General features: G+C 36.7%; 1 protein-coding gene across 5 annotated transcripts in view; it reads left to right on the top strand.

The window, feature by feature from the left end:
* arhgef9a (Cdc42 guanine nucleotide exchange factor (GEF) 9a) overlaps positions 1-14,030 on the top strand; it is a 404,937-nt gene extending 390,907 nt beyond the window's left edge. For all 5 annotated transcript variants that reach the window (XM_078547438.1, XM_078547441.1, XM_078547443.1 and 2 more), the window contains one exon: positions 1,040-14,030. In XM_078547438.1, coding sequence (XP_078403564.1) covers positions 1,040-1,221 — 182 coding nt within the window. In that variant the 3' untranslated portion in view covers positions 1,222-14,030. The remainder of the gene's footprint in view (positions 1-1,039) is intronic.
* The last annotated feature ends 240 nt before the right edge of the window (positions 14,031-14,270 follow it).

Here is a 14,270-nt window from a genome sequence, read left to right on the forward strand (position 1 = left end):
TCGGGCAGGCAGGCTTCATGTTTTTTTAATCATTCTAAGCCCAGAAAGAATGGAGAGGTGAGGAGTTAGGAACATTGAAGTGAGTTGGGAGTGTGTGGATTATGGTTCATTTCTGGAATAATTTTGTTCATTTGGATAATTCTAGGAGGGTTAAATCTTTGCAGAGGCTTTCTGCAGATAGGTCCCTTCATTGTTCAAACCTGTGAAGTGGCTGCCTTGACATCAAGGCAGCATTTGTCCAAGTGTGGCTCAGGGAGCCCTGACAAAACTGGAATCAATGGGAATCGGGAAGAAACTCTCCCCTGGTTGGAGTCATACCTAGCACAAAGGAAGGTGGTTGTGGTTGTAGGAGGTCAGTCACCTCAGCTCCAGGACATCACTGCAGAAGTTACGGCAGTTGATTGGCCAACAGTGTGTTATCACTGTTGGGAGCCAAACACAGATTTCACATCCGCTTCCGGTCCTCCAGATTGAACTTGCCTGATGACCCTAAAAGTCAGGCCAAGGAGTCTAAACAGAGTAGATAGTAACTGTTCCCAGTGGCAGAAGGGTTGAGAACCAGAGGACACTTTAACGTGATTGGCAAAAGAACCAAAAGCAACATGAGAAAAATCTTCTTTCATGTGGCAGGTGGTTAGGATCTGGAATCCACTGCCTGACAGTAATGGTGGAGGCAGATTCAGTCGCGGCTTTCAAAAAAGAATTGGATAAGCATCTGAAAAGAAAAACAATGCAGAGGTATAGGGTAAGTGTGGGGGAGTGGGAGTAGCTACATTGTGCTTATAGAGAGCCAAAACAAATTCAAAAGGCTGAATAATTTCCTTCTATGTTGGAACCATTATGATGCATATGGGGCCATGTCACCAGATTCAGGTTGCGTATATATTATAAGCAACTTTGGTATGAAGTAAAGCTACTTTGCACCAGTCTTACAATTGTAGTTCTAAATACCCCTTTAGCCAGCTACTAAATATTGTACTGTGAAGAGAATTCAATATAACATGTAACATTGCCTAATTACTTTTTTCTTTCATTTCAGGAGTGAGCTACACAAGGTCATTACCTCCTTCATACCCAGCACCCCCGGATCCTGTCCATCAGAGAAACTTCATGCTCACTGATGGCATCCCTCAGGGGTCAATGTATGAACTAACGGAGCCCAAACGCAGCCAGTCTCCATTCTGGCAGAACTTCAGTAGGTTAGCGCCATTTAAAAAGTAACAGGCCATATTGTTATAGGAGGACCAGGCCCTTGACGTTTACTCTTGGCAGTTAAAAACAAAATGTGGACCAACAAACAACGTTTGGATCATGGATCTAGGTGATTTAACCATCTGCTGACACCTTCCCTGCTGAGCCTTGGTTCAAAGCAACATTTTAGCTAATTATTTCTTAATGTGGGTTCAACTGTTCAAAAATCGTACGGTGTATGACAACCGGAGGTCAGAAAGGAAAACTGAAATTCAGACTCAACCTTCATCACATTATTTCATTTGTGATATGTGAACCTAGGTGTGCTCTTCAGTGCACTTTAATGCAGCTGTACACAATTACATACACAGACACACACACACATATATATATTTATATTATATATGTATTATATATATATGCGTGTGTATATATACATATATCTTGCTTCTGTTATCCTAAAAGCTTATTACATATGTACCAGAGTGTGAATGTTTTATTGCTTGATTAGTTCTACATAAGCTACTACAGATGTTTTAATGACAAATAATGTGGCCACACTTTTGATGATTTATTATATATCCATGTATATAGGTTGTACCAAGTGAACAATCCCAAACTCCATTTGAAGAGGTAAGTGTTTGAGAATGCTGGACTATTAGTCATTGTGTTAATATATCAGTCTCAGCATTTCCAGTACTTGCCATGGAGTTTGTAGTTCTTCACAAGGTAAGAGTTAATTGACAGGACCACTCCTTTGCTATCTCTGTACTTAGGTGGTTAAGAGCCAATTTTGTTCCTCAATACAGTAAAATCATTCAACACAATGGATATATAATTACTACCTTTTGATCAGAAAAATCAATTGTTTAATATAATTAACATTCATTGTTATGTTTTAAACCACATTTGTTACAGTGTTTTACTTAACAGTTAATAAGAATCAATAACAGATCCAACTGTATTTTACATTGAGAAGGCGTGATCTTTTCAGCAGTCAGTTTATCCTTTCTTCATCTTGTGCATCCTTGGACATTTGCCAGCACTTCCACAGGAACAGCATTAAATATCTGATCGATCCCATGTGGTAGCCCTACGATATCTCTGGATTGTTTTAACTGAAGTGTTTGCAATTCAATGGAGCTGTGTGGATTGAACAGTGTACTACACAGTAGATTACAAACTACGTTATGAAGGAACCATTACAGATTAAGGCGTTAAGTTATCTTTAAATATTGTCCTACAAAAATGTTTTGTGCCACAAGTGATGTAAGCATTTGTTTTGTGATGTGCTAAAATTTCATTATATTGCATTTCCAATGCATATGATGAAATCATACATAGTATAAAAATGGTAAAATAGCCAATCTTTTGAAATAATAATGAACATTTTTATAGAACTACAGAGCTACTTTTCCAATAATCATAGCTAGATATTATTTTCTAACAATCTAAATAATTAAATATTTATTAAACTAGTGCCAAAAATATAGAAGGTAAATTCAAAAAGAAAACCTAGTTAGTATATGATTCAATACACAGGCATTTAGCTATATGAGGGTCATTCACTGCCAACTGGGAGATCGCTCATTCTGTGCTGTCATTATATAAAGGTTGTTGGTGCCCTGTAACTAAAGTAGTTAGCTAAAATCCTGTTTAATCAAAAATGTATTTTCTAAAACTGAGGATACAGTCCTTCAGGTATATGTTATTGCTATCCATTTAGTGGCTTGCTTTTGTTTTATTTCTACTTTATTGACTTATTAAAGCCCTAATTACTTAGTTTCATTGTAATTGCTTTGATATTTGGCCAATCATATTCAAGCTCTTTGCTCAGGTAAATTCTAGAATGATGTGCCATATAAACTAGTGATTGACTGGTACATAGTTCCACCAGTCCAGTTTTCTGGGATTTTCAGTACCTGCCTATATTGGTAAGGATATCAGGTACTGTTCAACCATCAGTTGGACCAAATGTGAAACTATGGATTGTAATTGGAGATTGACATTGTGACACACACCAGCAGAGTATGCAGCCTGTATGAAGAAGAGGGCCAAGGCTTCTGTGCTTGCTGTAATCCGAAGGCAGGCAGACATTATCAATGACATCTTTGTATAGCATACAGTCAAATGACCGCATAGGATGATGCAAATAGTGCCTATGCATTTGTATTTAAGGCATCCTTTTTTTGTCACTTGACCCGGGTACTGGATAAGAGGTTTCTCAAGGGAATATTGGCCAGAACACTGATCTTGCTAGCTCATGCTCTTTGCAATATATGACTAAGGGATCTGCAGTGCCCAGTAAGCCAGATGAGATCTTAATTCAAAATCTTGAACAAAATAAAGTACCCTCCCCCATATGTACAACAACTCAGTGTTGGATTGGAATGGCAATGTGAACAAACAAAAGTGGTCCTTGAATTATCGAGTGTAGAGAGAGAGAACTTCTGCTGAACCAACCAGTGCTATTATGATAAATAACATAATGATTTATCACTTAACATGCTTACATGGATGGGAACTGGATACCACTGATGAATGAATAGATATTGATAAGCTTTCTTTGTATATTTTTGCTAAATCTATTCACCACACTTAAGAAAGAGTAATAATAGCTATCTGTTACCCCTTTGCAGAGGGTAGCTGAATATGGTTTGGGCTTCCTCAGTGGTCTACTGGGTAAAATTATGAGCTGGTGAAATACCCTGCCACACAGAACAAAATTTTTGATTCTTGGTCTGTGCTGAATGACATGATCTGGGTCAGCAATAGAAATGGTAAAACAGAGGAGTAAAAAAAGTTGAAGATTTTTTTAAAATATGGGAGTTATTTCTCTTTGTTTGGATATGAATGAAATGATATTATGATTTCTACACCTTGCTGACTTTACCTCACTACAAGTATAAACCTCTAACCCAAAAGACTGTTTATAAGGTTAACTAAAATTCAGAATCATTTTATCTTAGAGCAAATTATCTCAAGGCAAAGTATTCCATGCTTGTAAGCATATTAACTGATGCCAGTGCAAACCAGGTTATTGTACCAGTCTATCACTATATAAAACCCCTCAATTTTGCCTAATTGCGTTAACGCAATAGAGCATAATTGCTTCACACAAACGGGTGGTAGCAGCTTCCCAATTCATATTGTATTGATCAGACATCCTTGGATCATTTAGACATATGTAAGTCATAAAACTCTGTGCAACATTGCCATTATGGAAACCGTACATATGGCATTTATGCGCACATGCACACACAAGTCAGTGTACAATTTTTCTGTGATTTTATGCAGCTTTGTGTCAATATTGTCACACATTCTGTGTAGCAACAGAGTTACTGTCATAAAAAAATACTTCAAATTAACTTGCTCGGGAGTGGCTCCACCTTCCAGTTCCTGTGGAACTAAGGGTAAACTGCCAAATTTTGTTTCTTACTTTATAACTCATATAGGAAATGTCTGATGATTGAAGACATGGTCCATTATTTCCAATATGTCAGTGAAGCGCTATGTAAAATTAATTCTGAAAACTGCCAGTGCACATAAAGTAAATGTAAGAATGAACATTTGAAATATTAGTGCACAGATTAAAGAACAAGTTCACAGGAGGGGGAGGGGGTGGGGTGGGGATAGTGGTCAGTAGACAGAGGGATGTGAAAAGGCTTAGAAAAGGCCATGGTTAGCAGTTGAAAATAAAATTGTGAAGCAGCAGCCTCTTACAATTGAGAAACTCAGGTATAAGAATTACCATTAAATGGTTCTTACCTGTGAAAAAAGAAATGTTACAAAGGATGTGGGTCACAAGGGCAGGAACAATTCTCTAAAGTCCATACAACGTAGATTAGAATTATTGCATCTAGTAAAGCTAATGCTTCAGTTTTGAACTCTTTGACCCAATTTTGCATAGTTACAGGCACTGGATTTGTAAATGATGTTTAATCATCAATTCAAGTGTACTGAGAAGTAGCATGAGGAATGCCATCTCCTTGCACTGGCATATAATGTCACAACAAAAGCAATGTCCAAGTACAAAGCTATAATAATGCGATCTAAGCAGTCTCAACTGAAAAAATGAATAGGACTTTCTTGCTATTGATGCGCATGTCCAAATATACCTTGTTCAATACAGAAGTATGATTCTCAGTACATACCATATTGCAACATGCCATGCTATGGGTGATCAATTGAGTAACAAGACAATCCTGTTGAAGCCAGTACTGTAACGTTCATTAGTTAGAATGAAGTCTATAAGTAACCATTATAATTTAGCTTGGCCCGTAAAATATCAGCATTTTGCTCAGAATTTCATTTCTACATATGTAAAAATTAGCCGTAAAGGGATTATTTCATGGATTCATTAATTTTATTTTGTAAAATTGCTGTTTGAATTTGAAAAGCAATGCATGCACGATGCCATTGGATGCTCTGCATGGTCCCACTGCTGTTTTTTGAAACACACATGGCGTTGTTTGATAATTTTTAGGAAGTGATAAAACACCAGTCAATAAAACCTAATTGCAAATCCTGACTTCTTGTTGCAAGACAAACCATAGCATGGTAAAATCACTAGTTGAACATGATTGTGTTAAATGCTAGTTGCTACCAATTTAGATAGGTTTGAGATTCCTATGTGAATCATGCTGCAAAGAGTAGGATAATATTGGCTTAGATCCAGCCAAAAGCTCCAGCAGACCAGAGCTTAGATATTCACTTTCCAAGATAGAAATGGCCAATATTATAAATGAAGAGGTTGCAAATGAATTTTGTCAGCTTTTGGATGTAGATAGGTAGGTAGAATTAAACACATTCTTTCAGGGGAAAACTTTCTCCTGAATATAGATTCACTTCAGTTTTATTCATTCATGTAGAATACAAATGGAATACTCCCTATAATGCACAAATATATCTCTGGCTCACTGTCATTTATCCTAAGTCTACTGTGACTATGAGTAGTACTTAGCAATTTATATGCACTTGTACCATTGATTCCTTCACATGAAAACATATATATAATAATTACATATCTGTTGTTAATTATAACTTACATGTTAATTAAAAAGGCATTGATACCTGCAATGTGTTGAAGGACAAATTTTAGGTCTCCACTTGGCACAGGAGCACAATTTTGTGGAGAACAGGCAAATTGCTGATTGTCAAGTCGTGAGTCTTAGTTGCTGCAGCTGCTTCCTCAGTGCTCCATTTAAAGTTGGAACATCCTGAGTAAAACAGGATCGTTGAGGGATATAGCTATTGCTGACTCACATATGGCCATATTACATCTGGAAGTTAAGAAAAGATTAAATCAACTAACTTGCTACTTTCCACAAATAGTATCAATTTTCTGCTATATTTATATGAAATTAATCTTAAGTTGCTCCAAGTAATATTTTAGATACCACTTAGTTAAACTCAAACCTTTTGATTTGGGCATTAAATATGTTCATAAAAGATTAATTTGCCTGCCATTTAATCAATAATTTTGCCCATAATTAATACTTTTGCTAAAACAGCAAGCAGAAATCCAGGATGAATATTTTAACAAAATGTTAATATTGCACAGTGCTTCAGCCCCAATATTATAAATGTCCCAGTTAACAAACACATCATGACTTAGAAAGTATTAATGGTAAAGCATTTACAATATATTTTCTCTGTAATAGCTGAAATGGTAATATCCTTACTCTTTATATTGCAAGAGAAGTTTTTAACAAAAGGATATTTTCTCTATATTAGAGCTATAAAATGCCAATAAAAGAAGTGTAGAGAATGAAATAATTAGTTATAATAATTAATTTATACAGCTTGATGTTCTGATGTTTGATGGATGTTTTACTTTATGGACGAATTCAGACAATATCAAATGAACTGATTGGCTATAATACTGGAAATTATTTCTCCAATGGATTAGTAGGTAAAGGTATTGCCCTGTGTGGTGACAAGTCCTATAAACCAGAAGGTTGCACAATTGATTGCTGATCTTAACTGGGCAAGCAACTGGAGGGCTATAATTGACTTCAGCACCTCAGTCACTGGAAAATTACTTATATGTGAATGAGAGGATTAGGACTGGGGCAGGGACTAGTAAAGACAGTCTGTACAATAAATTAATCTGCTGACTTCCACATCACTTTATACTGGGTGCACAGGTACTGGCACTCACCTTTATACTAAAGGTTAGCACCTTTAGAAGGGAGAAAAGTTTGTGTCTTTCAGAGTATATATGAAAATTTCCAGCACAGAGGTCAGTGTATCAATATAATTTCACATTCCTTTTGTTAAAAAAAAATCACTCATGTAGCCCTTAAATAACATTCTCTTTATTAGTAAGTAAACTTGTTTCCCCAAAACAATGTAGAATAACAGTTACTCTGGGATATAACTCTCAATTCCATTGTAAGAGATATATATATATATATATAATATCTATATTTTAAGAGCATTAAAGACAATTTCGAACAAAGAATAAAGTGACATATGATCAGCTGGATAAATTAAATCACCTAATCACCTGCAAACAAACCAGCATTAACTTGCTTATAAAAAATACTTTTATAGTCTTCAGTTCCTTAGAAGACCAGCAACATAACCAGAAAGCCAACAGTTAACCAGAACACTAAGGACTGGTGATGGAGTATCTCTTTGGCCTGGGTTTAAAATCAGCCTACTCTGAATGGAATAGAGGTCTCTCTGTCTATTGGCTATAGAGGTCCTATATGAAATTAATTTGGGTATTCTTCATCCATTTACTGCATTCGCAGCACAAAACTGCCCCTAATTTGCAATAAGTGACACAAATGTGTGTGTGGGAAATGGAAGAGTTTTGCAGTGATAGAGGTTGTTGTTCTAATGTTGGAGCTGAGGTATTTTGTTAGGCAGATTAGAGGGAGGTTTGTTCTGCATATCCATGCTATATCTGACCTGAAAATTATTGATACTATACTAGATGTATCCATTAATTTAGTAATCCCAGTTATCGGAGTTGAATTTAACTTGTTTCAGGTTTCTGGTGTGAAGTTGTGGGAGTCAATTAATTTCTTGCCAGCCTGTGTTAGAATGAGGCAATGGCAATTTTCATCGCTGGGCCTCATTAACACGCCATCAGTTGGCTGGAACTAAGCATGGTGCAGCTATAGGCCTGTTAAAAAAAAAAAATCAGGAAATCTTTACCAGCTTGCCCTCAGTTAAGTGTGGGAATGGCATTCAGGGGGCATTGCATGGTATGGAACATAGGAAGTCTGGGTCAGGGAAAGTCTCACCTTGACCTTTGGTGCGCAAAAGAGTACTGCAGCTCCTCCTGGATCCACAAAGAAAAGCAAAACACTTAAGTTGAATGGTCTGTATTGCTTCTGAACCTCTTCTGACAAGTCTGAAAAGCTCAGCGGCTTCACCACTTAAGCTAGAGTTCAAATTGCAATCGGGGTCTGATTACATCATTAGACCTCAACCTACATTTTTAAAGATGGAAAGTGCCAGTTTAGCAATAGCGCGGTCATGTCAGCAAAAATCATCAACAGTAGCATCAGGATGGCACATAGCCGGATAACGTGCCAGTAGATATTAACTGCTTACTTTCCAGCTTCCATTAGGCAGGTAGGATTAAAATTCCCTTCATCATTTCCTATTGTTGAAGACGTTATTATTGTTTTGCTTGAACAATCGTAGGGAGTTCAATAAAAGAAGATTCTCATCACATTTTCTACCCAATCAATATTAAAAGTGATAATTTGGTATTGCATTTAAGATGTATTTTTGTTAAGTTACCAGATCTAGTTATAATGTTCCTCTTGACCAAAGGCCAAATTTGGAATAATTCACTGTTGACCAAATTAATGTAGAGACAGGGAAAAAATATGAATTGAAAACATTGTATCACCAGTGAATGGTAGAGGTTGGAATTAGAATATTTCTGCTGTAGTTTAGCTCAGTTTGTCTTGATGTGAACCCTAATTGTGATGAGTATTGACTCTCAGGCTTCTCTAGTGGGATCTGTTTCAGTGATTGAAAACTAAGTACAAATTTGGCTGAACTCACAACTCTACAGTAGTCACATGCTTGAGTTGGATCTTGTTCTTAATTCTCTTGCTTTAAGTTGCTTTAATTAAAATTAAGGATAGAGAGTCAAAACAAAAAGAATGTGTTGGGAGGGAGAGTTGCTGTGCTCATTCATACTGTAACGCCCAATTGGTCAAATTCAAAGTGTCAAAATTCACAAACATGTCTGTAGGGTCATCAGTCCTCCAGAGGATAGCATGGCTTATCAGGGCAAAACATATCAAGAACAAACATAAACTCATCATTCTTTGCTGACTGATAATGATGCAAATTTTTGTTTTTCCTAAACTTTCAGTTGAGGTGAATAGCAGCTGGGTTCTGCATGAAATAAATTTTTCTTCCTGGCATGACATAAATCATGTTAAGTATAATGATTTTCCTGGCATAGTATAATTCCTCCTCCATTTTATTGAGAAAAAAAACATCCAAAAGTTGCATTAACTCCAGGGTACTTTCCATGGTGATGCTTGAGTTTGCCATTCTGGTAAAGTACCATGGCCTGCAGGGTACCACCTTAAGAAGTTGGCCGATTGGTTTTGAAATGCAGTGATCTCGCTGACAAAGTCAAGCCTCTGTTCAAAAACACAAAGTAAAATGGCTTCTAGAGGAAAGGGAAACCTATCAGTTTTTTTCAAGAGCTGTTGCCTATAAGTGCTAATGAGAATGAATGTCAAATTGCAGTGTTTACTAGACCCATGGTTAGAAAGATTTTAAATTGTACACAATTTTCTGAAGTTTGCAACTAACTGTGCCACTATCTTCCCTACCCACTGCTGGCAGAACGTGTTTTAGGTAAATCCCCCTCCGCCCAACACCACTCTCCCCACCCACTATGAATAGTTACAAAAGTATGTATGTAAGCTTGGTGCTGTAATGTTGGAAAAGAAAAAAAATGTTCTTTCTATTTTGTTTATCAAATTTAGACATAAGAATTTTGTAACTTTTGTGAACGTTTGTCAATGTTGTTCTACATGCATTAAAAGCTGTCTTGCAATTAAAAAAGGTAACAGCTGATTTCCAAAGGTTTTTTTTTAAAGCTTTGTTGCTACTCATAAAATGGAACGTTTGTCATTTGTATGGAAATTGTGCAGAACGTAACTGATTATATTCCAAACCATTCTTAATTTGGTCTTTTTAGGAAGTATAATTATGTCCATGTTGGGGCCCACAGCTGTCTGTAATTGTGAACTCAATGTGAAATTAGACAGCTGAAATAGAGCTTGAATATATCAATGCACACATCTTGTGAAATTAAAATAGATCTCCTATTTTGATCCATTTTCATAAAATCCCCTTTTAAAATTTTTTGACTGAGTGACATAATTTTCTGCTTTCTCACTGGGTTCATAGTAAGCTCTTCTATTATTGGTTTAAAGTTTGTGAGAGAAAACTCACTCAAATAGCTCATTGGTTAGTTATCACGAGGTCATACAAAGCAGGAGATCCTAGGTGTATGGTGAGTTAGTCCAGTCAGTAGTTTTGGGGTTGTCCTGCTGGAAAGTATGTATTGTGGATGTTGAGTGAGGACATTGGCTTTAATACTTTTTACAATTGAAGACCTTGCTGTGAGACTATCCTGTCTCACATCTGACCAGTCCGGTAGGGTACTGGAAGGTTGTCCACATCCATGAACGGCATCAGCAGGAGAGATGAGGAGAAGAAGTGGAGGAAAACTGAGGCGTTGAGACTTCATGTCCTCACTTATTGATAGTAAGTGTGCTGTTGATAGGTTTAGATATTGTGAGAGGTACAAGTGTTTTCACATCAGCAAGACTCATAATTATGCATGGAGAATTAAAATCATTACAGTCATTTATTGCTGACTCAAGTAATCATTTGGCCATTTCAAGTTTGTAAAAGGAAGGCAAACTAAATCACATATGAGGTGTACATTTAATAATCATGGAATGCGTAGAGTACAAGTCAGCTAAAGGTGGGCAAATTGAGATTCAAAATCCCTTTTAAATCAGATTTTGTCTTTAAAAAAAGCTTATTGACCATTTTTGTTGCTGGATATTTGATTGCCTTTTGTGAAATAATGATCATTAAAATCTCAACATTATTCCGTCTGATATAACTTGGTTTATGTTTTGCAATATTGCTGCTTACTTGCTTTTCAGTATTTTTATGAATGCCTTTGGGTGTTTTTTCACAGCATATATTTTTCTGTGTAAATAAGGAATAATTTTTTCTTTCACTGTTTACTTGGTTCTAGGGATTTTAATTTCCTTTTGTTTTATGGCCCCGTGTATGTATATTCTAATGTTTGTGGCTGAACAATATTTTGTTATAGTTTTGTACCTGTATTGAAATCCCACAATGTACACAATAAATGCTTTCAGCTACTTAGTGTATTGTATGTGCCTTTGCCACAAATAGTGGCTTAAGGTCGGGTTCATACTTGGCTTATTGCCTTTTGTGAATTTATTTCCCAATCCTTTCTTGAAAATGATGGTGTTTGCTGCAGTTCAGTTTTTAGGGGAAGCGGTGGTGTAGTGGTATTGTCACTGGACTAGTAATCTAGAGACCTACAGTAATACCCTGGAGACCCAGGTTCAAATCCTGCCATGGTGGAATTTGTATTCAATAAAAATCTGTAATGATGACCATGAAGCCATTGTCAATTGTTGTAAGAACCCATCAGGTTCACTAATGCCCTTTAGGAAAGGAAATTGTCTGGCCTGCATGTGACTCCAGACCCACAGCAATATGGTTGACTCTTAAATGGGGTGGGCAATAAATGCTGACCTAGCCAGCAATGCTCACATCCCATGAATTAATTTTTTTAAATTATGAATTATTGTCACCCTTTGATGCCTCAACCAGAGATCATTCATCATGTGTGAATCTAAACAGTAAATTTAATAGAACATTAGACCTTCAGTGATATTCAGGGGTGTGGATGACTCTTGTCTCAACTGATGTCCATAACATGCAGTATTCAATAAAAGTCACCAGACAGTGATTAGGAAGATGGCTTTGCTTCGCCTCCCCCACCCTCAGAAGTTTGGGGTCCTGTGGTCGATTGTAGTACCCACCTATTGCCATGGCTAAAATTAGCTAGTTCACCTGAGTTCAAACCTGGATGTTTCTAGATATGCAGGGCCCATTTACATGCTGTATTTATTCCCCATTCTATCAAAAATGATAGCTACTTTGGGGCGATTTCTAGAAAATGTGACTCAGTCAAAGGGCCCTAATGGTATTACTAATCTCAAGCTCAAATCTTGTAAAACAGCATTTTATCCTACTGTTAATATTAGAGTCACAAACTACATATTGTGTGCAAAACATAAATCAGTCAGCTCTCCTGATATATCTCTTGGTAAATATCGAACAAAGCCTACATTCAATTCTTTGTTTATGCTGAGTTGTGGGGTGGAGAGGGTGTGGGTAATTGTTCTTCAAATGGCTAAGGAAGGATAGGAGGAACCAACAAGGATTCCTGCTCTTGGTCACTATACACCAGCACTTCAATGTCAGGCAAGGGTAAAATCGGGCTGTGGTTGCACAACCTGCTTTCACTCACTATCAATACCCACACATGAAAAGTAGTTTCTTGGATGAGATAGTGCAGGATGGCTGGGCTAGGGGGGTCCAACGCAACATAAGAGGTCAGTGTTTTCAGGAGGCGAGAAGAGAAAATTCATGCAAAAAAATGAAGCCAGTTATAAGCACAATTATAGATTCACTCAGATTTACTCCAACAGTTGCGGGGAAATGATACTTGGAATGGTCAACTATTGGCTTGTAAATCAGACCCTTCAAAACCAATAGGGTCCATACACCTATAGGACAATGAACAACTGAGTATGTGTAACTGTGATAATTTATTGGAGGATTGAAAATTGTAAAGTGAAACTTGGGTAGTTTGTTGTATTGTCTGAAGGCTAATGTCAAATGATGGTCTCACACTCACTCACGGGTTACTTTTTATCTAAATTGACTCTAAATCTGATTTTCTTTCCTCTAAAGCAGTCAACTAACGTTATGGTATGAAGTGAAAATTCAGTGTTAAGAAGTGCAATATCATCACTGCAGAAAAATTATTGCATAGAGAGATTTGATCAACACGTTATCTTGTATTTATAACACCAACTTAGAAGGAATTAAATTTTTATTGCATATTGTATTAGCATCTCATACTCCCTCGACAGGATACAAAAAAAAGGTATGTTACCTGATAGGATCCCACCTCTTATTTACAATTTTCTAATTTCTATTTGGTCAATAATACTGTGGTCAGTGTTTCTCTGAATATTACTTTACTTTTCTCCCAATCTAAAAATATGTCATTGACTATTTCAGGACTTTTATTTTGACTATTTTGCTATAAAACGGTTTGGAAAAAGAGTTACTTTGACAAGCTGTGGTTTAAAGCATAATGTATTCATACAAGATTAAAACAAGTACTGAGGTAATCGGTAGTTAATATAGAAAAAGAAGTTATTTTCCTCAAAGCCTGTAAACAATAAGCAACTAATTAGCTTGTCTCTGTAATTGGGAAGTTATTAGTACCAGATATTTGCATGTGGTCCTTTCCAGCTCTGAACAGGAGAGGAAAAGCTAAGAGGTAGAGCCACAGGCATTAGAGCCCAGCAAAGGCTACGAGAAGGTTAGAATGCAGGTACTAATTCAAAATTATTTTGTTTTGAAGTCAAGCAACCCACTAATGTGGGGAGGATTAGTGTTTTCGTTATTACGTAAAGACAAATTGTACTGATCTAAGTGAATTTGATCCTTACTCTGTATGTTTAATCTGTGTGAAATAAAACAACTTAACGATTTGTATCTGGTCTTATCTCACCAATCTCTTTGAAAGCGGACCAAGCAAACACGTGAAGCACCTGTATGAAAGACAGTTCAGAACACAAGGGAATATTGTTGATAAAGCCTGGGTTATAGCTACATATAATGGATATGAGGCAATAGAAGAATGTAAGATGCTCAGATTGCTCACAGGAATTGCTTCATGTACCCAAAATGTATCTAAGGCAAGATCTCAAACTTGTACTGATTGGAGC

The sequence above is a fragment of the Cetorhinus maximus genome, chromosome 8 (genome assembly GCF_964194155.1).
Source record: "Cetorhinus maximus chromosome 8, sCetMax3.hap1.1, whole genome shotgun sequence".
In the NCBI taxonomy this organism is placed as follows: domain Eukaryota; kingdom Metazoa; phylum Chordata; class Chondrichthyes; order Lamniformes; family Cetorhinidae; genus Cetorhinus; species Cetorhinus maximus.